Source organism: Thalassophryne amazonica, chromosome 17 (assembly GCF_902500255.1).
Source record: "Thalassophryne amazonica chromosome 17, fThaAma1.1, whole genome shotgun sequence".
Taxonomy (NCBI): domain Eukaryota; kingdom Metazoa; phylum Chordata; class Actinopteri; order Batrachoidiformes; family Batrachoididae; genus Thalassophryne; species Thalassophryne amazonica.
Genome location: NC_047119.1, coordinates 1,320,504 through 1,347,201, shown reverse-complemented (window position 1 = coordinate 1,347,201; position 26,698 = coordinate 1,320,504). Strand labels below are relative to the sequence as shown.

Below are 26,698 nucleotides of genomic sequence, written 5' to 3'. Positions count from 1 at the left end.
TGGCTAATTACAGGCCCAACGTTAACCCAAATGATGGATATAAATAATAACTGAACTTGGAACAGTTTTGTTGTACGTATGAGTTATTCTTCTATTGAAACATATGTTTATTTACACACATTATTACTTTAATATTTCTCCCCTAAAATATCCACACAAAAATAACAGGTTTTTTCAAAAACCTGTAACAGCTTCAGCTAATATACCTTACATCTCATAAATAATTTATAATTATTATAATATTAATAATAATTATTATTATTATTGTTGTTCATGCATCCCTCTGACAAAGTCCAGTTTGTGCCATTTAGCAGTGTGTAAAATAATCATTTTAAAAAGCCTGACAATTTCTCTGACCATTTTGAGTACAATTTTATGGGGAATTAAGATCTCGTTTCTTAAGACTGAATTATTGTTATATAAACATGCAGCAAGTATCATAGCAAGAACGCTAACAAACATGTTACACCACCAATTGACATTAGCCTTCATTCATGACATGAATACCGTATATTTGCATACCTTTATCCTTTGCCGGTTTCTCCTCTTCTTTTTTTCCTAAATTGGGCACCTGATGGCTTTTCTGGACCCCCCCCATGACCAGAAGTAGTCGAGACTAAACCACTTCACCTGAGTGACCACATAATCATTTTGTATCACCTATTTTTAGTCACCATTTCACATAATTCAGAACAACGTGCAGGAATTATAGGCCTGTATTTATAATATAAAATATAACGCAATGCTAAAATACCCTTGGCCGTATGAGCATTGCTTTCTTTACAATTTGCAGTTGTTTAAGTAATTATTAGGTTCCAAAAACAGCATTTTCAGTTTCAGAAGTGTTTATCTGTCGCTAGCTTTTACATAATATGTGAACATGAGCTTTTGAAAAGACCGAAAGTTATCTTTGAGTTAACGGACATTAGCATGTATGCTAACGTCTGCTAAACATCTTTTAAATCACTTCAGAGGTATTATTAGGTTCTAAAAACAGCATTTTCAGTTTTAGAAGAGTTTGTTTCTCACTTGCCTTTACATAAAATATGACAAAGAGGATATATTTACACACAAATAAAACTGAGTTTGCAGTTAGCAACCAGACTGCGATGTCACGGTGCAGCTCTACTCTGACTGGCTGTCACCCCTACCACTCAAAAACTTAACTGAACAGATTGAGACAGAATGTGACTTTTTAACCTTTTAAAATACCTTTTAAACTAGGTCAAGGTTAGCCATCTTTGAACTTGTCTAAGGTCTGTGTCCCAAGAATTTTCCCTGTGAATTTGAAGACTTTGGCAGTAATAGAACTGGACTTATGCTGAACACAGACAGACAGACAGACAGACAGGTCTTTGCAATATCCGATGGCCATATGTTGGCTTCGTGTAATGAGATGTGCGTTATTTGGAAGAAAGTCGAGGTGTATCTGACTTCAGCCCACTAACCCCCCCACCTAGAGTGCCTTTATTAGAAACAAACGGTCACATGACTCCTGGTGCCATCTTGGGTTCAAAGTCCATTTGCTGTTAATGTGTCTGTATGTAAATCCAGCTATTTTATTTATTTATTCACTGAAAATGTCAGGTTGTTGTGCATTTGGAGGCACAAATAGACACAACAAGGGCTTCAAGATGTACAGATTCATTTCAGATCCGAATAGAACAAACATTTGGGAAAATAAAGTCAGCGTGTGGGATGGAATCGACTTCATCATCAAAGCTTTGAGAGGTAAACTTAATGTTCAGTCCCATGTACAGTAAAACTCACCTAAACCGTCGTCATATAAACCAGATATTCAGTCACCGGACAAAAAAAGTCCCAAAGTTTTTGTATTGTTTTCCACGTAATAACCACTGTATATAACAGATTTTGTACAGCAGATTTTTCACTCACATCGGATAAAACATCCCGTCCGATCACAATGTATTTCCATTACACCCCTCGCATATAGGACTGGAGTCATTTCACTGATTAAAAGTCCGAATGTTTATCTTTTTCAAACCATGTTCAGACTCAGACCCGCAGCCTGACGTGCACCTGGTAAATTAGACACAGCAAAAGGCTGTGATTTGACACTTTGTTGCTTTTAATCCTTCATGTCCATCAACATGTCTATTAGACCCCATTCCTACCAGGCTGCTCAAGGAAGCCCTACCATTAATTAATGCTTCGATCTTAAATATGATCAATCTATCTTTGTTAGTTGGTTATGTACCACAGGCTTTTAAGGTGGCAGTAATTAAACCATTACTTAAAAAGCCATCACTTGACCCAGCTATCTTAGCTAATTATAGGCCAATCTCCAACCTTTCTTTTCTCTCAAAAATTCTTGAGAGGGTAGTTGTAAAACAGCTAACTGATCATCTGCAGAGGAATGGTCTATTTGAAGAGTTTCAGTCAGGTTTTAGAATTCATCATAGTACAGAAACAGCATTAGTGAAGGTTACAAATGATCTTCTTATGGCCTCGGACAGTGGACTCATCTCTGTGCTTGTTCTGTTAGACCTCAGTGCTGCTTTTGATACTGTTGACCATAAAATTTTATTACAGAGATTAGAGCATGCCATAGGTATTAAAGGCACTGCGCTGCGGTGGTTTGAATCATATTTGTCTAATAGATTACAATTTGTTCATGTAAATGGGGAATCTTCTTCACAGACTAAAGTTAATTATGGAGTTCCACAAGGTTCTGTGCTAGGACCAATTTTATTCACTTTATACATGCTTCCCTTAGGTAGTATTATTAGATGGTATTGCTTAAATTTTCATTGTTACACAGATGATACCCAGCTTTATCTATCCATGAAGCCAGAGGACACACACCAATTAGCTAAACTGCAGGAATGTCTTTCAGACAAAGACATGGATGACCTCTAATTTCCTGCTTTTAAATTCAGATAAAACTGAAGTTATTGTACTTGGCCCCACAGATCTTAGAAACATGGTGTCTAACCAGATCCTTACTCTGGATGGCATTACCCTGACCTCTAGTAATACTATGAGAAATCTTGGAGTCATTTTTGATCAGGATATGTCATTCAAAGCGCATATTAAACAAATATGTAGGACTGCTTTTTTTTGCATTTGCACAATATCTCTAAAATTAGAAAGGTCTTGTCTCAGAGTGATGCTGAAAAACTAATTCATACATTTATTTCCTCTAGGCTGGACTATTGTAATTCATTATTATCAGGTTGTCCTAAAAGTTCCCTGAAAAGCCTTCAGTTAATTCAAAATGCTGCAGCTACAGTACTGACGGGGACTAGAAGGAGAGAGCATATTTCACCCATATTGGCCTCTCTTCATTGGCTTCCTGTTAATTCTAGAATAGAATTTAAAATTCTTCTTCTTACTTATAAGGTTTTGAATAATCAGGTCCCTTCTTATCTTAGGGACCTCATAGTACCATATCACCCCAATAGAGCGCTTCGCTCTCAGACTGCAGGCTTACTTGTAGTTCCTAGGGTTTGTAAGAGTATAATGGGAGGCAGAGCCTTCAGCTTTCAGGCTCCTCTCCTGTGGAACCAGCTCCCAATTCAGATCAGGGAGACAGACACCCTCTCTACTTTTAAGATTAGGCTTAAAACTTTCCTTTTTGCTAAAGCTTATAGTTAGGGCTGGATCAGGTGACCCTGAACCATCCCTTAGTTATGCTGCTATAGACGTAGACTGCTGGGGGGTTCCCATGATGCACTGAGTGTTTCTTTCTCTTTTTGCTCTGTATGCACCACTCTGCATTTAATCATTAGTGATTGATCTCTGCTCTCTTCCACAGCATGTCTTTTTCCTGGTTCTCTCCCTCAGCCCCAACCAGTCCTAGCAGAAGACTGCCCCTCCCTGAGCCTGGTTCTGCTGGAGGTTTCTTTCTGTTAAAGGGAGCTTTTCCTTCCCACTGTCGTCAAGTGCTTGCTCACAGGGGGTCGTTTTGACCTTTGGGGTTTTTCTGTAATTATTGTATGGCTTTTGCCTTACAATATAAAGCACCTTGGGGCAACTGTTTGTTGTGATTTGGCGCTATATAAATAAAATTGATTTGATTTGATAAGTGCAGCCTGTACCAAAAACCACTACTGGACACCGTTAATACATACGTTCACTTAAATATTTTAATAAGTGGTGCTGAAGGTTCTACAATGTCTTAGACAAGGCCAGACATTGTGTCACAAATCACTCCTGCCACCTTTTTCCACCCTGCCTGCACTCTTCTTCACCTCTCTACCACACTTGCCATTATGCTGGACAGCTGACCCAAGTATTTAAACTCATCTACCATCAACACCTTTACTGCTTTTAACTTCACTATCCCACCATGCTCCCTCTCATTCACACACATGTACTGTCTTAGTCCTACTGACTTTCATTCCCCTTCTCTCCAGAGCATATCTCAACCTCTCCAGGCTAGTCTCAACCTGCTCTCTACTCACTACAGATCACAAAGTCTTCTGCAATCATCGTCCATGGAGACTCCTGTCTGATCTTCTCCGACATCCTGTCCATCACTATTGCGAACAAGAAAGGGCTCAGATCTAATCCTTGATGTAAACCCACTTCCACCTTGAAGCTATATGTCATTCTTACTTTACACGTCACACCGTCTTCACACACATCCTCCACCACCATTGTATTTTTCTGCTACTCCCAGCTTTCTCACATAATACTGTCCTCTCTCAGGATCCTATAATAAACTTTCTCTAAATCCACAAACACACAGTGAAACTCCTTCTGGTCCTCGCTATACCTCTCTGTAAACATACTTAAAGCAAGCAATACATCTATAGTGCTTTTTTATAGACATTAAACCAGATTGCTCCACAGACTTTCACTTTTTTCCCCTTTAAGTGTAGCTTCCACTCATCTTTCCCACAACTTCATAATGTCTACAATCACGTTTATGCCTCTGCACTTACTGCAGTGCTGCACATCACACTTATGCCTAAATTGGATACCAATACACGTCTCCTCTCTTCAGGTATCCTCTCACTTTCTAAGGTTTTATATTAAATAATCCGTCTAAAATTTGTGAAACCTGTGAGTGCTGTATGGAATGGAGGCAGGTGGCTCAGTCTTTTTCCAGTCATGACTGTTTATCAGTGATGTGTTCTGGCTCCTCCACTGTTCAGCGCTTGCGTAGACTGACCGGGTGTTGGTTAAGGTTGTGGAGACTAGCAGCATAGTTGCTTTGGTTGGTGCTTCCTTACTGTACGGTTGTGAGGTTGGATGTTAATCAGTTATATAAGGTGATGTCTTGGGTACTGCTGGCATGACTTTTTATCAAATGTGCGGTTACTAAGGGAGACCAACGTGAGAGGAACATCACTTGCATTGTGAGGGAGTGTCAGCATTGATATTTTTGCTATGTTGTGGGTTTTTCTAAACATAATCCAGCACATAGGGGCCTGAGTGTTAAGGATGGCAGTGATTGGAGAAGGCCAAAGGCACAGCCACACTACACCTGGCTGCGGCAGATAGAAAGCTGCTTTTGAGAGGCGTTAATGGACCAGTTGTCTGCCATTCAGAACCCAAGGCAGTTCCATGGTATTGTGGATGTGGCGAAGTGTGACATGAGTGCATGGCCCAAACTTTACAGGACTAAAAACCCCACTGCTACCCCACTGTCATGTACACAAATGCTTTTCACAGTGGTCCTAACTTCAACCCGACTCCTCCGTCGCACTGCAGATTCATTCTCTTCACATCATTCAACCTTCTCTCCCTGTCATTTTCTTTGTTCATCAGCTCAGACTGTGTCCCATCTGCTATGAAAATCTGATTCCAAAAGAAGGCAGCTGAATGATATGACAGCTCCCGTGCTTATGCACTTCTTGTTTCATTTGCTTAATGGGAATGAAGGGGAGAACGGTGTCCATCTTTATTTGCAGTCTTTACAATAAGTCTCTGATGTACAATAATAAAAAGTGTTGAGAGAAAGTTAACATTTCAAGAAGACTTACACAGCAGCAGGCAGTCACGGTGATCTGTACGGTGTTACGTCCAGGCTGGCACACCTGCTTCAGGTACAAAGGCTTATGGGAGGTTTTGTTATCACCTCTTTCAATCGACAAAGGCGTGGCGTTAACGCTCACCTGATATAAAAGGAAAGAAAGAGCGAGTTCAGCCTTTGAAGGAAGGACACCTTTCAATTTGGTGGAAAAAAAAAAAACATTAACACTAGAAACTCAATTTTTTTGTGTGTGTGCAACAAATGGCTCCATCATCAATGTATAAAGTGCGCGCGCGCGCGCACACACACACACACACACAGCTTAATAAAGGTTTTTTTTTTTTGCCTATGGTCTTCCACAGGATATTGGACTTAAAAACACAAATAGAATAAACTCGGCTGACAAATCTTTAGCTTTAGTTCACGTCCAGTGTGGATGAACTGCACTGGAAATACAGCATTTTAAAATGAAGTCCCCTTTTTCAGAGAATTTAAAGTGACTGGACAATCTAAAATGATGTGTGATACTGGGTTACAAATCCTTTGCAGCCTGAAGTCCTAAACGCACAGACATCACCAGATGCTTGGTTTCTTTTTTTGATGATGCTCTTTGAGATCATCACAGCAGCTTTCTGCAGATGCTGTGATGATATTTGGGAACAAAAACTTCGCCTTTGTCTTTATCATGTGAAATACAAGCTCAGCTGAAGCAACATCATGTGGATGAGTTGACGTTTGTGGAACATTTACCCTCAAATTAAAAAAAAAAGAAGAAAAAAAAAAAAAGAAAAACAAAATCCCCAAAAATTTCTATGGTTGCTTTTACAGTATTTTTTGGGTCATTGCGCATATAGACAACAGTTTAGATGACACAGACTGCCGTCAGACAGCCATAAAAGGCACTGAAGACTGCCCGATGTCCAAACGACTGGAAGAAACACGGAGCAGAGTGGGAGGCATCGCTGTGTTGCACATGCGTGTGCACCCCACGCACACACGTGGGGCTGAAATTATCACTCAGCTGTGTGTATGTTCATAAAGGCTGCATGAGCCACTACGCATGCGTGCCACTGGACACCTCTGCTGACAGTTTGCTGGCAGCAGACCAAACAGTTACACCATGCGTCAGATGCAGCCTTTTCAGCAAACTTTAATTTCTTTTTTGCTTACTTCAGGAGCACAATGCAACTCTGTACACCGCAATGTCAGTTGGATCATCACATGGGATTTAATTTTTGCAGCCTGGTGAGAGGCTTTTCATCATAGGCTGTGATTTGGTTCCTGTGCGCTTTGCGCTGTCCTGGTGGTGAGGAGGTGAGTTTCATGTTTAATAATGTTGTCACAGTCTGCGATACAGCTCCACATCACACCTCCTACAGAGTTTAGATGGTGAGCAGGTAATAATATGTATATTACAGCGGTGAGATCTGTTCAGCTCCGTGCCTGACGTGCACTATGACGCATGACTGCGCATGAGACCACAGAGAGGTGCAGCGGCACACAGTACTTTCAGTTTGATTGCATGCTGTTCACACCCACTGTACATGACGAATGCCTGCCACATACATGTTACATTACATATCAACATTTCCTTTGCCCTCCCTGGCCGGGGTCCAGTGGAGGTGGACATCTGTGGCATTATCCAAGAACTGACCTTATACAATCATACAGAGGTGATGGTCTAGTAGTTAAGAGTTGGGCTTGAGACCAGAGGATCCTCGGCTCAAATCCCAGCCTGACTGGAAAATCACTAAGGGCCCTTGGGCAAGGTCCTTAATCCCCTAGTATCTCCCAGTGTGTAGTGAGCACCTTGTATGGCAGCAGCCTGACATCGGGGTGAATGTGAGACATTATTGTAAAGCGCTTTGAGTGTCTGATGCAGATGGAAAAGCATGATATAAATGCAGTCCATTTAACATATACAGATCTGTACATAACCCTTCAGACACAGAATTCTGACTTATCTGAGCCTTCCTCATGAAGACAGAAAGACCTACAGACCAAAGGTTAAACAGCCTCCTCAGTCTGCTAGTAAAGGTAATAATAGCCGGTCTACTTTTTTTCTTGCATACGTCTGTTAAGTGCAGTTGTATTTCTAATGTTTGCTTTGCTTCTGTACATTTGTATTTGTTAATATATAACTTTTTTCTTTACTTTCCACTGTGTTTTATGGATCCACAATAGGATATGGCACAGGTCTGACATCTGATGCCCTTCCTTATTTAACTACTACACCGAGAAACCTGGTCACAGCTTCTGGTGTTCACAAGTGGTCTTCCAGACCGGCACTAATCAGAACGTGCACTGCTTTGCCTCTTTTGGGATCAGACGTGCTCACAGCAGCATGGCTGTGGCATCGATATGGCAACAAAACACTAAAATTATGACAAACAGAAGAGGGCAGAACAACTATGAAATTTTCTCTACAACATTCATACACTGATGTTGATACATTCATCAACATTCAAGTGGATTTGGAATTAAAGGACTGATGCTTACTTGTACTGAGGCTGGCCAGTTAGTGTTCATTTGTCTGTCCTCATGGTGGTAGCACTTAAACTGCAACTCCAGATCAGGTCTGCAGGGGGAAAGACAACACAAGCTGTCAGGGAGTGGGTGGGTCAGAAGTGTTGAACCCACTGAGAATAAACCGTCAGGAACATTCCACTTCAAAATCAGAGTGAAGCCAAAGTTAGTAATCTGTGTCCGTTCTGACACGGCCGACTGTCACACAGCACATCTCAGTTTGTGTAGGTGGAAATTTTAACCTCCTTCTTAGTACAACAATTTTAACTATATTTTATGCATTTTTAGTACTTTCAGCCACATTTAAGTTATCAGTGAAATCTGTGAAACAAAATTGTGGTGAGAAATATTACACTTTTTTTTACTGAACACTAACAGAGGGCAGCACGGTGGATTAGTGGTTAGCACTGTTGCCTCACAGCAAGAAGGTCATGGGATCATTTCCCACCTGTGGCCTCTCTGTGTGGAGCTTGCGTGTTCTCGTGTTTGTGTGCGTTTCCTCCTGCAATCACAAACCTGCTTATTTAGGGTCTGCTCCTTTCTCTGCCCCTGACCAAGGCAGCATCTCTACATCTATCTCCCACATCCAAAGACATGCAGGTTAGCTGGACTGGAAACTTAGCTCAGTAGGTGTGAATATGTTTGTTTGTCTATACTGAGGCAAGTAAGTATTTGATCCACAGTCAGTTTTGCAGGTTTTCCCACCTCGAAAGAATGTTGAGGTATGTCATTTTTATTGTAGATTCACTTCAACTGTGAGAGACAGAATAAAAAATAAAAAAAACTCAGAAAATCACATTGTATGATTTTTAAATAATTAATTTGCATTTTATTGCATGAAATAAGTATTTGAACACCTACCAACCAGCAAGTATTCTGTCTCACACAGACCTGTTAATTTTTCTTTAAGAAGCCCTCTTATTCTGCACTCTTTACCTGTATTAATTGCACCTGTTGAACTTGTTACCTGTATAAAAGACACCTGTTCACACACTCAATCAATCACACTCCAACCTGTCCACCATAGCCAAGACCAAAGAGCTGTCTAAGGACACCAGGGACAAAACTGTAGACCTGCACAAGGCTGGGATGGACTACAGGACAACAGGCAAGCAGCTTGGTAGAAGACAACGTTATGATTATTTATAGAAAGTGGAAGAAACACAAGAGACTGTCAATCTCCCTCGGTCTGGGATTCCATGCAAGATCTCACTTTGTGGGCTAAGGATGATTCTGAGAAAGCTCAGAACCACACAGGAGGACCTGGTCAATGACCTGAAGAGAGCTGGGACCACAGTCACAAAGATTACATTAGTAACACATGTGCTGTCATGGTTTAAAATCCTGCAGGGCAGCAAGGTCCCCCTGCTCAAGCCAGCACATGTCCAGGCCCGTTTGAAGTTCACCAGTGGCCATCTGGATGATCCAGAGGAGGCATGGGAGAAGGTCATGTGGTCAGATGAGACCAGAATAGAGCTTTTTGGAATCAACTCCACTTACCATGTTTAGAGGATGAGAACAACCCCAAGAAAACCATCCCAACCGTGAAGCATGGAGGTGGAAACATCATACTCTGGGGGTGCTCTTCTGCAAAGGGGACAGGACGACTGCACCGTATTGAAGGGAGGATGGATGGGGTCATGTATTGCGAGATTTTGGCAAACAACCTCCTTCCCTCAGTAAGAGCATTGAAGATGGGTCATGGCTGGGTCTTCAGCATGACAATGACCCCAAACACACAGCCAGGGCAACTAAGGAGGGGCTCCATAAGAAGCATTTCAGACCTGAACTCAATAGAAAATCTTTGGAGGGAGCTGAAACTCCAAACCTGAAAGATCTAGAGAAGATCTGTATGGAGGAGTGGACCAAAATCCCTGCTGCAGTGTGTGAAAACCTGGTGAAAAACTACAGGAAACGTTTGACCTCTGTAATTACAAACAAAAGCTACTGTACCAAATATTAAGGTCTGTTTCTACTGGATCAAATACTTATTTCATGCAATAAAATGCAAACTGTTGTTGTTGTTCATTCAGCTGCTCCCGGTTTTGTACGGGGTCACCACAGTGGATACAGCCAGATCCGTTTCAGTAATTGGCACAAGTTTTATGCCGGATGCCCTTCCTGACGCAACTCCAGTTTTACCTGGAGAAACACACACAGCCCCTGGTGTTCCAAAGAGGTCTCCCATCCAAGTACTAACCAGTTTAAAAATCATACAATGTGATTTTCTGATTTTTTTTTTTTTTTTAGATTCTGTCTCTCATAGTCCAATAAAAATTACAGACTTCTTCATTCTTTGTAGGTGGGAAAACTTGCAAAATCAACAGTGGATCAAATACTTATTTGCCTCACTGTATGTGTCCGTGTGACAGACTGGCGTCCTGTCCAGGGTGACTCCGCCTCACGCCCTGTGACTGCTCGGATAGGCTCCAACTCCCCCGAGACCCTTATTTGGAGTAAGTGGTTGAAGATGAGTGAGTGAGTGAGTGAGTGAGAGTGAACACTAACTCAATCCATTATTCAGAAAAACAAAAATCAAAAGATTGTTTTGAAACAATCTTAGGTTGCTGTCTGACTTCCTACCTCATCATGAGTGTTTTGTAGACAGAATCTCTCAGCTGGAAAGCGTGATTACTGACAGCCAGGTTATGTTCCAGTCTAAATGGCTCCAACACAACCCCGTCTCGTACTGGGAAAGTCAGACGCAAGTCATCACTGGGGTTACCTTAAGAAGAAAATGGCAGAAAACACCATTACATGACAATGTATTAACATAGAATAGTCTTTGTGTCCTTTTCAACCTGTTTAATTAGATTTGCACATGGTAACGTGTGCAGGAGTAGGGCTGGGCGATATGGCAAAAAAAAAAAAAAAAAAAATTTCACAATCATTCTTCTCCAGCCTTCTGTCAGCCTGCAGCGGTAAGTTCTACGAGTGTTTACTTGCCTCGAAAAGTTACAGCTAGTTAACAGACTGAAGCTGTGGAGTGTCTGTGTTGCTGATGTTTGGAAATAAAGTCCAAGTTCAAGTGAGAAGCTGCGTTGTGCATGCAAATCTGTCGGCCTCCATAGTATGTGGTGAGTGCCGTAATCCATACTGCCTACGTACAGATTTGGTTAATTCAATAGTAATTGAATGAAAATGTGCTGCTTTGAATCCGTACTGAGGCAGTAACTCACAATCCGCAGCCTGACCACAGCGAAAGTCTGCATGCACTAAAACCTCTACGTGTGGTCTGTGTGCTCCTAAATTTGTTACTGAGGCAGTACTTACGACATACAGATCTCCAAATTTAGCCCACGTTTTGTTGAAGTAGACTGCACGCACGTGCAGTACAGTGGGTTGTGGACCCAGCTTACAAACCACTCAGTTAGCATTTACACAAAGAAGGTTTTAAGCAAATTTTAAACTCTTCTCATGAACAACTTAACTCGACACACAAATTGAGCACATGAGATTATGCAATGATGAGATCATATTTTAAATAGAGGACTGGCAATTAACTATTTCACAGGCTGATGCTGCGTTTGCAGCACGTTTTCTTTTCCATCTTATTTTCATTTTATTTACCTGCAATGATTTTATAACTACTGCAGGGGTCACTATTGAGCGACCAACACAGTGTCAATACAGTTTGTGTAGTGTGTCAATACACTCCTTGAGGTATCATCATCCCATCACTAATTTTTACAACACTACACAAAACCATATGTTGTGACATCAGTTGTTCACAAAACACTTAATTTGCTTGAATCTGTGTCAAACACGTCAAGTTTATCAGATGCACTTTCTGGTAGTTCCTTCTTCACAGTGTGCTTCCTGCTGTTGGTTCTCACCTGTAGGGGGCTGCTGGGTATTGATGTTGGGCTTGGCGTCTGGTGGAAGGTGTGGTGGCTTTGTGTCGTGTCCTGGAGAAAGGTAGGGCGGTATGGAAGTACCAGGTGTCATCGGAGGGGTAGGATTCCCACCCACAGGTGAGCTTGGATACCCCGGCATCACTCCACCCCGGCCTGGCTGAGAGATGGACGTATGGACGAATGTTTAGAAGGACAAATTTACTGGTGAAATGTCTAATGTCTAACAATATAAACTACGTACAGGAGCAACACCTTACAGAGTATCTGAAATAAGGAGAGTGGCATTATGCAGTACTCAAAACAGTCATTTGTTCACCAAACTGTGTTACCAAGTAAGAAGAAGAGGCTAAGCTGAAGGCACACGATGTAACTGGGGGGGAGGAGGGGAGAATCCTTGAAGCATGACTTACCCCGTTGACTGCAGCTTGTGTGAAGGCATTATAACCTCCTGCTCCACCAGATGGCAGGCTGCCCTGACCACTGAACTCTGACTGCAGAACACAGAACACATGGTGCTCAACATGACTATCACCTGGACCCAAAGCACATCCAAGTGTTGAAACGGTTACAATTTTCTTGTGTTTACACACCGTTTCATGTCTTGTGTCCAAGTCCTCTTCATATTTTTGGACATTTTTCATACATTTTCACCATTGCTGTATTAGTGGTTAGCACTGTTACCTCACAGCAAAAAGGTCATGGGATTGTTTTCCACCTGATCCCTTCTGTGTGGAGTTTGCATGTTCTTCCTGTGTGCATGTGGGTTCTCTCCAGGCATTCCACCTTGTTCCCACTTCCAAAGACATACAGGTTAGGAAAATTGGTGACTCTAAATTGACTGTGTGTGTCTATATGTGGCCCTGAGATAAACTGGCGTCCTGTCCAGGGTGCACCCCGCTTCACACCCTATGACTACTGGAATCGGCTCTGGCCTCCCTGTGACCCTTGACTGGCGTAGGTAAGTGGGTATAGAAAACGAATGAATAATTTTGTTTGATACTGTTTATGCAATCAAATGGAGAGATGTCCTTCCACCAACAACCAGACCGGTACTGGTGCTGATACTGGCACCTTTCAAAGCATTGGTAATCTGCTCTAGATTCCTCGTCTGACAGTCCAGCTGTTAATCAGTGGAGGCAGTTGAAGAGCAGCTTTTAGTGCCTGCTGACCTTAATCACAGTATTGCTGCACTTATCTGCAGTGTTACTGCAGTTTGAAATTTTAAACATCTGTGTTTTGTTTTTGTTGAACTTGGAAAGTCATTTCTCTCGGGAGTGAGACTTATGGCCTCTGCAATCGAGAGACACCTGGAAAATAAGATAAGATCAACTTTATCTATAAGAATAAGACCTTTACTAATCCCGAAGGAAATTATTTTGTCAGAGTGCTGAATCAGTAAACAGTGAACAATGCTTATGTTTTTTATGATAAATACAACAAATTTCTGTGAAATGACAAAGATATATGCACAAGAAGTTGGACAATATTGCACATAACTCTGATACCCCGTCACACCAGAGGCAAATGAGTCCAAATAACGTCCAAATGAAAATTCTACCTCCATTCGGGCAAAGTCGAGGTGTAATCGAAAACCTCCGACAGCATTATGCGTGCAGTCCAAACAGTCAGGTAAATTCCTCTGGCCGGCCCGAATGTTTAGCTCGTGTTCAAAACATCTGAGGTGCAGTCGTGGTTGAAAAAGCTTTAACAGCAGTTCGAAGTAACCATCTGACTGCAGCCTGACTGCGTTCTAATATTCTCACTATGTCAAAACAGCATTCGGAAAATTCTGATCACGCTCGAGAGACATTCGCCATGGCCAGGCAGGTCCCGACTGTACCACGGATGAGCCACACATGCACCTCCACTTCGGGGTGCGCAAAGGAAATCCAGTGGTGGGCACAGTTCCGCTAATCCTCTAACCGCTAATTATCAAAGCTAATGTTTTCATTATCGGATTAGCTTTTCAGATAACTTTGAAAACCATCATCGGATCGATCATCTTCCGCTATGTTTTGGTCCGATAATATTTAGATCCCTAATGTTTTTGCAGGTGATGTGAATAAACCTTGAACAGTTAAAAACATTTGTTAACTCTAATATCAAAGATTTTAGCACTTACCTGTTAAATTTTTGTAGCAGATAAACAGTTCTGTTCTCTGTAAACAGAGGAGAGCTGGTTTCAGGAGAAACCACTTTATCCTCTGCAGTCAGAGAAGAGCTGGTCACAAGATAATTGCTCTTGACACCATACTAACTCACCTGCAATATCACCCAAGTCATCCAGAGGCATACAGTTTTAATTTAAGGTTAAAATTTTAACCAAACTAATTTCAGACAAGTTATTTAAATTAACGTCACTTATGAAGTTTTATAAAGTGAAAATATCAGATATATGTTTTAGTTTTAAAGTATTGCACTAAAACTCTTGTGAATATATTCTCTGGGGTTATAGACATTATTATGTTTGTTTTATGTAAAAATGCCAGAAGCAGCTCAGGCTGCTTCTCCATTATTTTCAATTGGAATCACTGCAAGTTGCCTTCGATTCTTGTTTGCTTTATAATGTCCTGCTTATTGTCCTACAACACAGTTTGTCCTCTTTGTTCCAGACTAATATATATATAAGATGTCTGAAATTCGGTTTACATTTATTAAATTCCACGCAGATTAAATGTACCACATGGATTATTTGGAATATTTGTTTTGGCAAGTTTTCACGGTCTCGACTGCCATCTACTGGCCAGTAGTGTTTATGGCAGTATTTGCCCTAAGTATTGAGATATCGCATAATCCTTTACGCGCCTGAGAGTTGTTGCAGCCTCTTGCAGCAGCCAAAGAAATAAAAATGTACATTTTGGTTGTATAATGTTCATTTACAATTGTCGTCGTGGATTCTGTTGTTTAAACCGCAGCTACTCTGTGGCGCACAAAAAAAAAAAAAAAAAAAAAAAAAAACACAAAAAAACTGGTACGCAAAGGATTAAGAGTTAGGGTCTGAGAGTCTGGGTGCCAGTAGATGGCAATGTTCTATGCATTTTGACCACAGTTATATCAGACGGTTGTCTAATCACAACTTGACTTTTTTAATACACATATTAATAAAATGGCATATTTTACAAGAGCACATTTATATGTAAATACAAACACACGTAAGATCACATGAACATGTTGGTTTTTACATAGAATGAATGAATCAACCAATCAGTGTTCGCAGAGGCTCATTTACCCATAATCCCTTTGGCATCTGTGTGTGTTTGTTACAAAACTACAGAATTAGTGCATTATTTAAAATGAAAATATATATGTGTTATATTTTAACTTTGTACAAAAGACAGAATTGACATTAATGGAGTTATTCTATCCTGATTCTTTCTTTATTTATTTTTTTAAATAATCAAAACCATAAGTAAAAACTGCCTTATTTTCCAAAACCTCTGCCTCACAGCGACACTGCTCTATTCTGTTAAGGAATAATGATGTATTTTTTGTGTGTGTGTGTAGAGCTGAGCTTCGTCGCTCCTCTCAGCTGCAAGCTATGTAGTAAACAAGAGCTTCCAGCAGGGGGCATGGCGCTCAAAGACAGAAGTGTTGACTCACTGTTTGGGTCTGTGGTCGCCTTTGATGCTACCAGAAGCGATCATGGTGTTAAAACTCCAAATCAGTTTGTTGGTAGTTGTTGCAAGTTTACCAGAGACAATACTGAAAGTTATCAGTTAGCTGTAGCTTCCGATAAATTTTTGGATGGTTTATCAGTTTAGCTTCATAAAAGATAACTTTTCAGTTAGCTGAGTACCTGTTATCAAAGCTAACTTTTTGGTTAGCTGTGCCCACCACTCAGGAAATCTTATGTGCAATGTCTATGACACGCATTCATCTTGTCAGCTAGATGTGAACATTGTGCAATCAAACCAGCACCGTGTGTCACTGCGAGTCAATGCGTCTCAGAACAGTGGAGCAGCTTGCAGATCTGAACGAGGTGTCAGATCCGTAATAAATCTTATATTACAGATACATTGTTATTACTCTCCCATGGGTTAGCTAATGTGCTGTTCACCAGCATGGAAATTCCTGTATATTTGTATTGTCAATTGCGTCAGTAGCATGGCTCAAGCAGAGGGTCACCCCTTTGAGTCTGGTCTGCTTGAGGTTTCTTCCTCAAATCATCAGAGGGAGTTTTTTCTTAAGCCCCTTTCACATTGGCGTATTCGTAGAGGTGATTGATTCATAGAGCTGATTGTGGCGTTGTGTTTCATTTAAATACGCCCAAAATGCGCGCGTACTCAGCCGTTTTCTGTGTTCGTTTCATACTTGCAGCTGCGTGTGTTCGCTCTTTAATGTGTGCACACAGTCGTGTGTACCATGGCGCTATTTAAAACCAGTTCAGTCCTGCCGGCTGTGCAGAACACATCACTGCACTTGGGAAACAGTGGACTGTATCAGGAGGTTTTTACAGTTATTTCTGCCTCTGTGGAAGTGCGCTCTGTTCTCTACTGCACCGTGTGGTGCAGAGTCACAGCACTTTTCAGGTTTGATCAGACCTGATCAATCAGGGCATTTGATGAGTGCACCGACGTGCACTTTTATTTTAAAGTCACAGGTTTGATCAGACACAGAGACAGAGAGAGAGAGAGACAGAGACAGAAAGAGAGACCCGCTGTTTCTGGATTTCCGAGTTGAGGTTCAAATCACTGTTCTGAACACACAGGTGCTGTATGTTTAATTTCTTCCATCCTACACGCATAGCCCTCAACATACTGCTGTCCCGGGAGAAAAAAACTTGGCGTAGAGCTGCTCAACACGGCGTAGACGATACGCTGCAATGAGCAGCTCTACGAATACACCAATGTGAAAGGGGCTTTACCACTGTTGCTTATGTTCTTGCTCTGGGGGTTGGTAAGGTTAGACCTTACTTGTGTGATGCGCCTTGTGGCAACTTTGTTGTGATTTGGCGCAATATAAATGAAATGCATTAAATTGATAATGTGTGTGAAATATTATGATCATAGCTGTAACACCACGAGCTGTCGCACCGCGCTGCTGCTCCACAGCAAGTCAATGCGTTTCAGAGGAGCGGTGTGGCACAGCCCAGCTGAATGGCATGTCACAGCTGTAACACACATTATTACATTACAACCGTCAAACTTTTAGGAGGAATGACGTTCCAACTGTACTGCCAAGCCATTACAATATAGATAAAATAGAAAATCACCTTTGGAATGGCTCCAGATTAGGCATGTGGAGATTAATCAATACGAATCAGTATCTAGATACAAACGTGTGCGATGAGAGTGCGATTTGTTCAGTGTGCATTGATTTAATTGACGGGTTGAATTGTGTTGCATCACTCGCAACATGATTCGGGACACCAGAGCGGCCATTGTTTTGAGGGTGTTTATTGAGAAAAGGATTATTTCTCTACGTTGATTGCAGACTGCAGCGGATCTGCTTGAAACTTTAAGCAATAAAGCAGCGCTTCGACCCGCTGTTCACTGGTTCTCTGCTTCGCTGGTTTTCAGAAGCGGCAAGTCCACTGGCGTGGGCACCACCCAATGTAAACTGAAGCTCTCCATCAGGTAAAGGAAATAATAATAATAATAATAATATCTTCTGTTTTGTGGGACTAAGTGCACAGCTCCAAAGAGCTGTGAAGATTTTGGTCGGAATTAATAATTTCATAGCGGATCACCATTTTAAATCAAATGGCGCCTCTTTCCAAACATTATAATGCAAACAATAAACTATAACCAACCAAAACTGTTTTTTTTTTTCTCCACAAAATGAGATTTCCTGCGTTTTTTAGGAACAACAACATGACATGCAGCGCAGTCGGCTGAAGAGCTCAGCTCAGAGTCTATGGAGTTACAGTTGAGTCATTAATATCTGAAAGGAAATGATTGACAAAAACTACAGATTTTGTTTATTTCTATTTCTGTCCAGACATCTAGGATCCATCATGTACATCAAGGAACCAGTGACCATGTACAGATTTTATTGATTTTTATTTATGTCCAGAGATCAAGGTTCCAGTGACCAATTTCATATTTATTTACTTTAAAACGCAATAAAATGTTGTTGACATAGAAAACCTGTAAAGCCGACTTTTAGTACACAGAAAATTCACAAGAGGTACTGATAAGGGAATTGATAATGGCACAGATAAAATCTTATCAATACCCATCCCTAATCGTATCGCATGAAATCGCATTGTGAGGAATTTTATGGCCATCAAATACATATTAAATCGCATCAAATCTGGAGCAGGGGTGAATCGTATCGCCAGTATCGTCATGTATCGCTATATGTATCGTATCGCTGGCAGTGTATCGAGGTGCGTATCAAATCATTGTCAGTGAAATCAAATCAAATTTATTAATTTATATAGCACCAATTCACAATGAAATCGTCTCAAGGCGCCTCACACAACATAATAAAAACAGAAAAAACTGAATTAAAAATTTAAAAACACAATAAAGAGACAAACCATAAAAGAATACAAAAATAAAAACACATCATAACACTAATGATAAAACAAGGAAAACAAGTCTTTAAACGTGATTTAAAAGTCTCCACAGTATCCGACTGCCATACGTGTGCCTGGAGATCGTTCCACAGAGCTGGGGCAAAACGGGCGTAATGTGAGATTCACACGCCTACTCCAGATGCATCTCACAGTGCAGGGAACAACAGCCAGGCTGTAGCATGTAATAAAATCCCTGTCATCCTAGGATCACCATGAGGTGGTGACATGTACCGATGGCACATGCCTCATCCACCACAAAATATATATCTCAAATGATGCACCATCCAACTGGACAGTGGGACACTCTGCTGAGTGTCAGGGCACGTGACACGCAATCGCAACCACAGTGTGGTCATGTCATGCACCTAATGTCCCGAAGAGGGGAAAAGGCATGAGGCTGTATTACCTGATCACTCCGCTGCACGTGTGTGAGCTCATATCATCTGATCGCTGCTTACATGCACGACAGTACTGCCATGATCCGAGGTGCCTGGTTTACATGACAGGAATGGCACATCTTGACAAACACAGCAGAAGACAGTGCTAGGTACCCCCTCCCCTCCTCTTGCTTGCCTTCAAACCAGACTTTGGTTGTAAGGCAAGCCGTAAGGCATTTGACATGCATTATTCTTATTCTTACTGCAATCTGACAGCATTCTAGGTATTCGTACTGTGTTCCAAACATGTCTGGACTACAATCGTATGCATACACACGGTTCTGCATAAATCAGTTGAGGCGGGATCCGCCCACATTCTAAGTGGTCGTACGGCATTCGTACAGGGCTGTCTGAATGTCTGTCCCTCCCGACTGCACCTTGAAGTTCAGCCCCCCCATTCGGGCCGATTCGGCTTCAGTCGTGCTAAGTGTGACGAGGCCCTGAGTAGCTGAGCAGGTCGGGCTGGATGGTGTTGAACACACTGGAGAAATTGAAGAACATAACTCTCCTTGCTGCCTGCCTCCACCAGGTGAGACTAAGCTCTGTTCAGCATGAAGATGGCATCCTTCACTCCCCTGTTGGGCTGGTACGCACGGGGTCCTGAGATGATTCAGTGACTGTGTGGAGGAACATCAGGACAAGCCTCTCCAGTGACTTCATAACATGTGCTGTTCGGGCCACAGGTCTGGAGTCATTAAGTGTGTTGGGGTTCTTCTTCTTGAGCACAGGAACCAGACATGAGGTTTTCCACTGCTCAAGAACAACCATCTGGCTCAGGCTCAAGTTGAAGATGTGCAGGAAAATCCCACACAGCTGGAAAGCACATCCTTTCAGCACTCTGGGGCTGAGACCGTCAGGACCCGCAGCCTTTCCTGGACACAGGCGACCAATTCTTCTCACATCTTCTGCAGTGATGGTGATGAGAGGCGTCGAGGAGAATGAGAGGTGGAACCAATTGAGGTGTGAGGCGAGTGCACAGAGGAGGAGAGCACTGGGACGAACTGGGGGAATGGTGGGCAGCTAGATGATGGTTAGACAGAAATGTTTGGTAATGCAGATATCTTTGAAGGAGAAGGAAGGTCCAAGTCTGTAGGGTTCTGGTGGTTACTGTCTTACTGCATGGTTATGAGACTTGGATGCTAACCAGTGACCCTAAGGTGAAAACTGGCTGTCTTTGGTACCAGGTCTCTTTGGAGGATCCTTGGGTACTGCTGGAATGAAATGTTACTTGGGGAGTCTCAGAAAAGGAGTATTTTGAGGGAACGTCACCTATGATATTTTGGACGTGTTGTGCTTCTCTTGTTTCTGTAGGTGGCTCAGTGTTGGGGACCCCAGCAACTTGAGAAGGCCAAGAGAACAACCACATTTTACCTGGCTGTGGCAGATGAATGGTTACTTTTGAGTGGTGAAGATGGACCAGTTTTCTGGCTGCGTGGCTGCTACCGAGGACAAAAGCCGCTGTGGTGAATGCAGCAAAGTGTGGCACCAGTAAACACTCAGACCCGGCTTGAATCACAGAAAAAATTACAACCCAAATGTGATATTTATATTTATTGATTTATTTATTTATATGATATTTAATGTTAAGAAGCAGCAGAGTCCATTGGGTTTTGTGATACAGCTCTCACTCACACACTCACTTAAACAAGTGTGATTTACATAATGAAAATAACTATTTATACAGGGCTTTCCCAGGAATAAAAGCAAAACAAGATAAAAATCTTCAATGAGAGCACCGAGCTCATAGAACACAAACCTCAGCCAATACAAGTTTTTTACCTTGGAAACATTTTTGAGGTTAAACTCCTCTTAGAAGTGGCTTTTCATAAGCTAAATTACATGTCAGCAAATGTCAGGAGGATGTATTTACTTCATGCACTTGAGTCAGTTTTTTTGTGTGGTGCTGTCAAGTTTTCTTTGTTTCCCCGCCCCGCCCCCAGATTCTTCTTCAGATCATTTTCACAGAACACTGGTTATCTCTGCTATGCACAATTTGTAATTACTTTTTGGCACTTGGTTTCAAATCCACAGTCTGGATCAGATCCAGATCAAACTTTGTCAGGTGATAGTTTACCTCTTACCCTTGGAGGATATCTTATGATTTTGATATTTTTTGACAGAGTTATACATTTTTTTAAAATTTGTTCAATGTTAAAGGACAGCAATAAGATTTTGCCTGACTTTGACCTATGGCCTTGAAAATTTAATTAATTCTTGCCTATCAGGATATGAATCCTCCTGTGAAGATTTCTTAACGATATATGAAAAATTTTGGGTTACAGGCTGTTCACAAACAAACAAACGTGTGAACTCTAACCTCCGACTTAACTTTGTTGACGGAGGTTATAAGTATAAATGGCAATAATTAAAGTGCACCAGAACAATGCACACAATTAAAATTAAATTGCCCAAACTAAAGAGCTGATAATACAGGAAAAAAAAGTGTAACTTATGCTATGGTCTGACTTGTATATGGGTTTTTCTCGCTGTTCACGAAGCATTTCTTGACAGGTGCGACTTATACTTTGGAAAATGTTTGTACCCTCTAAGTGCCACTGTAGTTGTTACTGTTTATTTACTGTAATGTGATTTAGGGGTATGTAGGGATGGAATTAATTGCCGGAATGTATTAAACTTATTGCAAATGAATGTTCGTTTAGGGAACTTCTGCAGCAGTATTTACTGACGTAGTGAGCAATCTGGGTTTTTTTGTGTATACTGATTAACCAGATGTAATGACTAATGTGACTGGAAGCTGAACGGTTTTGTTTTATTTTTACCCCTTATATATATATATATATATATATTTTTTTTTTTATTATTGTATATTTTGGTTGTTGTTTTGTGTGGACCCCAGGAAGCGTAGCTGCAGCTAATGGGGATCCTTAAAACAAACAAACAAAAAACTGTTGTTAGAACTGTTTCATACAAGTAATTTTCATGAGTTTATCATGAATGCTGAAGCCCTTAAAACAAACAAACAAACAAAAAAGCAGGGGATGGTGCTAAGACATCACCAGAAAAATCTTACATACCTTATAATACTGGGGTGGATTGGACTGGGCAGCACCAGGAGGAAACTGCGCTGGGTTGTGTGATCCAGATGCATACTGGCCCAAGAGTGGCATACGGCTGGAAGGGTAAGAGGGTGAGGGGGCACACCGCTGCTGTGGACCGGCGGGGTATTGCAGAGGCGGGTTAGGATAAGCTGACAAACCAGCAGAACCATACTGCTGTACTGGAAAACTCTGAGAAAGCAGAATTAATTCAGACATCATCACACGAGTGCAGGATTTTTCGTACATTCAACAGCTATTAACTAATACGGTTCTGACATGTCACTGATTACCCTGAAAAATACAAAGAGACAACAACTTGTGTGATGAGCTTAAACGTTGTCTTATTATTGCTGACTGGTATTCAGTTCTCATTTCGTGCCACCACTACTGTGAAGCTGTACCATTACTACCACACACATCACCACTGTCCTTGTACATATCTTGCACCACCCTCACATACTTCTCTGCATTTCCTTAGTTTCTAATATAACACAGCTACTCCTTTCCCTGCACCTTAATAATTCAACTCCTTCTAGCCTTTATATACCATCAAAACTCTCAAAGCAATCCTCACATTTATCTTGGCAAGGGTTTATCCTGGAAAGAAACCATGTTGCTGCTCGCAGACCTTACCACGTCTCCTTTCAGCCTAGCTTTAATGACTCATAACGTCATGCTGTGGTTCAGCAAATTTATGTCTCCACAGTTACAACTTTTTGCTGAAGAATATAATGCAACAATAACAAGCATTTACATTTATGTTATTCTTGTGTGGAAAAATCCATTGGTATCTTTACTCACTGACCTCTGAATGGAAAGGTCGCTTGAGCCCTTGCTGTCCACCTGGATAACTGGCACCTGTATAACTGGCATGCTGTGGAAGCTTCTGAGTCTGTGCAGGGTGTGAAGGATACAAGCCTCCACTGGAAGGTGGAGGTCCAGGCCTGGAGTGGACCATCCCACCAGGATTCATACCTGGAGGGCCACGGGGGCTGGAATGAGGCATGAACTGTGTGCTGTAAGAGGGCGCCCCACCCATCTGGGAGGAAAAGAGGAGCACAACAGCAGAAGTGCAAAAATTAATAAATTAATTTACAAAAGCACATATCTAACATTGTATGTGATATAATGGCTTCAGTGGGAACAAAACCATGTAAAGAAATAAATAAATAAAATTACGTGTCACTGTGTGACGTGTGTATACTATATATATATGCAGTACACATGTATACATATACACACACACACACACACACACACACAGCTTTCAAAAAAATTATTAGACCACATTGACAATGTATACAAAACTGTACTTTACTTCACTACATCAGTAAAAGTTGAAAATACTCAACAAATAGGATTCGAATTGTATCTAATTAACATGTGACTTGCGTTACACAAAAAGGAACATGGAAAAAAAAAAACTTACTTTAACACACATCCAATTCTCCTCAGACTATAAATGATAGGAGTGTATCAGTACCTTCCATTTATTCACAGATAAAATGGCTACAAAAATGCATAAAGTGAATTTTTTTTTTTTTTTTTTTTTTTACATAGGCAGAGTATTACATAATTTGTGGGACTCGCGTTACTGTGACATTGGTTATTTTATTTATACAAAAGCTCTGTATGTAATGGTCTGTAATGAGTGTGTGTAGTTTGGCCAATCACACAAGCTGATGACATATTCTCAACCCAAAATGCTTATATCAGTTCACACATTATCCCTTGTCCTTAAATAAATTCAATACACTTGACCGTTAATGCCTATGGATTAGTTTTTTCACAATTTGGTATTCACGGATGTGGAAATTTACAATAAGATTTGATAATATAAAACCTGTTACTTTTCAGAAAAGCTTTTTCAACACATTTGAAATTTCAGCTATTTGCCGCAGTAGTAGTGCAGTAGATTCAGCCCATAATTACTAATAGCTGATTATGTAATGCAAACATACAGGAAGTGAAATGGATTCTGGGAAAAACTATAGCACTGCCCTCTTTTATAGGTCACTGAAACTAATTTGAAGGCAAGCCACATTAGAAACAGCAGAAGTAAACCAATACATTACAGTAAAAAACAATGTGACTTGTGTTACCCTATCCCATTTTTGTGACTTGCATTACAGATATTTTATGCTAAATATGTTGCAGCAGAGTAAGGCAGGACTGACCTGTTTTTGGTATGATTGTCTTTGCAGTTTTATTGTGTTTATCGTGTAAGGAGCTTCAGTGCAGTAAAACAAACAAAAAAAACAATCCCTTTATGTGACTCACAATACAGGATTTTTCATGCCGGGTTCAGGAGGCTGTTATACAAACAGCACATTAGACAGCAACATATGTGAAAAAATGTTGAAGGATTAGTGAATTTATATTTACACTGGAATGAGGAAATGTGCTCAAATTAAGTTGTAGGAGTAAAATGAAATAATTGCTGTCTGGACATCTGGCAAGTTTGAATGATGTGATTTTCATAAATGTATACTGTGGCCATCAACTGAAGCTGTTTCCTGCAACTACAACTTATATTCTGTGGAAAAAAAAAAAAAAAAGCACAATCAATGTAGTGTCAAGTAGAAAAAAAATTACACCATTATCCCACTTGGCATGGAATTGCCCAGAAGTGTATAGTTAGTGAAGACATGGCATTACAACCTAAATTAATTTTGAGCATTAATAACAACAACCGGCATCAACTCTGCACTCTGACCACACACGACACTGCAGTGCATGGATTAGCTGCTTCCCAAACAGAGACAGTTTCACAATCCAGTCCCAGACATCGATAATGAGTTTTCCTGTTTTCAAAGTCTTTCTCCTGATATAAGCAGCACACAGACTGTTGAGTAAGTAGCTTGGCAAGACAGTGGGATCAAATTATGTGATTTAACAGACGTGTTGTGAGTCTAAGTAGCCCAGAAGCAGCTCCTGCTCTGCACCGCTCCCACAGCCCCACAAGTCAAAACCAGATGTCCAAGTTGAGACCACAGATTCCTGCGTACTTACTGCAGGGGTCAAACCTGATAAATACACACTGTCACACACAGTTGGAGGCAGAGCAATCAAACATTCTGATCAATCTCTTAGTGTTAGAAAGAAGTTTTAATCTAAATTTGAACTACTCTGACAGTTCCACGGCTGGACTGTGCACTTCAGACGGCCACCAGGTGGACCAGCAGACAGTCAACAGGAACAGAATGTCCCATTTATTTCACAACATCCTGTTATTTCACCGTGTTTCGTGTAGTGGATAAATCAACTTTTTCACACTGGCTTCATACGCACACTTCAATCAATCAATTTTATTTATATAGCGCCAAATCACAACAAACAGTTGCCCCAAGGCGCTTTATATTGTAAGGCAAGGCCATACAATAATTATGTAAAACCCCAACGGTCAAAAACGACCCCCTGTGAGCAAGCACTTGGCTACAGTGGGAAGGAAAAACTCCCTTTTAACAGGAAGAAACCTCCAGCAGAACCAGGCTCAGGGAGGGGCAGTCTTCTGCTGGGACTGGTTGGGGCTGAGGGAGAGAACCAGGAAAAAGACATGCTGTGGAGGGGAGCAGAGATCGATCACTAATGATTAAATGCAGAGTGGTGCATACAGAGCAAAAAGAGAAAGAAACAGTGCATCATGGGAACCCCCCAGCAGTCTACGTCTATAGCAGCATAACTAAGGGATGGTTCAGGGTCACCTGATCCAGCCCTAACTATAAGCTTTAGCAAAAAGGAAAGTTTTAAGCCTAATCTTAAAAGTAGAGAGGGTGTCTGTCTCCCTGATCTGAATTGGGAGCTGGTTCCACAGGAGAGGAGCCTGAAAGCTGAAGGCTCTGCCTCCCATTCTACTCTTACAAACCCTAGGAACTACAAGTAAGCCTGCAGTCTGAGAGCGAAGCGCTCTATTGGGGTGATATGGTACTACGAGGTCCCTAAGATAAGATGGGACCTGATTATTCAAAACCTTATAAGTAAGAAGAAGAATTTTAAATTCTATTCTAGAATTAACAGGAAGCCAATGAAGAGAGGCCAATATGGGTGAGATATGCTCTCTCCTTCTAGTCCCCGTCAGTACTCTAGCTGCAGCATTTTGAATTAACTGAAGGCTTTTTAGGGAACTTTTAGGACAACCTGATAATAATGAATTACAATAGTCCAGCCTAGAGGAAATAAATGCATGAATTAGTTTTTCAGCATCACTCTGAGACAAGACCTTTCTGATTTTAGAGATATTGCGTAAATGCAAAAAAGCAGTCCTACATATTTGTTTAATATGCGCTTTGAATGACATATCCTGATCAAAAATGACTCCAAGATTTCTCACAGTATTACTAGAGGTCAGGGTA

The 26,698-nt window shown here is 41.2% G+C and overlaps 1 protein-coding gene across 2 annotated transcripts in view; it reads right to left on the bottom strand.

The window, feature by feature from the left end:
• zmiz2 (zinc finger, MIZ-type containing 2) overlaps window positions 1–26,698 on the bottom strand; it is a 117,595-nt gene that overhangs the window by 29,813 nt on the left and 61,084 nt on the right. For both annotated transcript variants that reach the window (XM_034191755.1, XM_034191754.1), the window contains exons 6-12: window positions 23,152–23,385; window positions 22,323–22,535; window positions 12,738–12,818; window positions 12,307–12,484; window positions 11,054–11,195; window positions 8,444–8,522; window positions 5,955–6,086 (exon numbers count right to left, since the gene is read on the bottom strand). In XM_034191755.1, coding sequence (XP_034047646.1) covers window positions 5,955–6,086; window positions 8,444–8,522; window positions 11,054–11,195; window positions 12,307–12,484; window positions 12,738–12,818; window positions 22,323–22,535; window positions 23,152–23,385 — 1,059 coding nt within the window. The remainder of the gene's footprint in view (window positions 1–5,954; window positions 6,087–8,443; window positions 8,523–11,053; window positions 11,196–12,306; window positions 12,485–12,737; window positions 12,819–22,322; window positions 22,536–23,151; window positions 23,386–26,698) is intronic.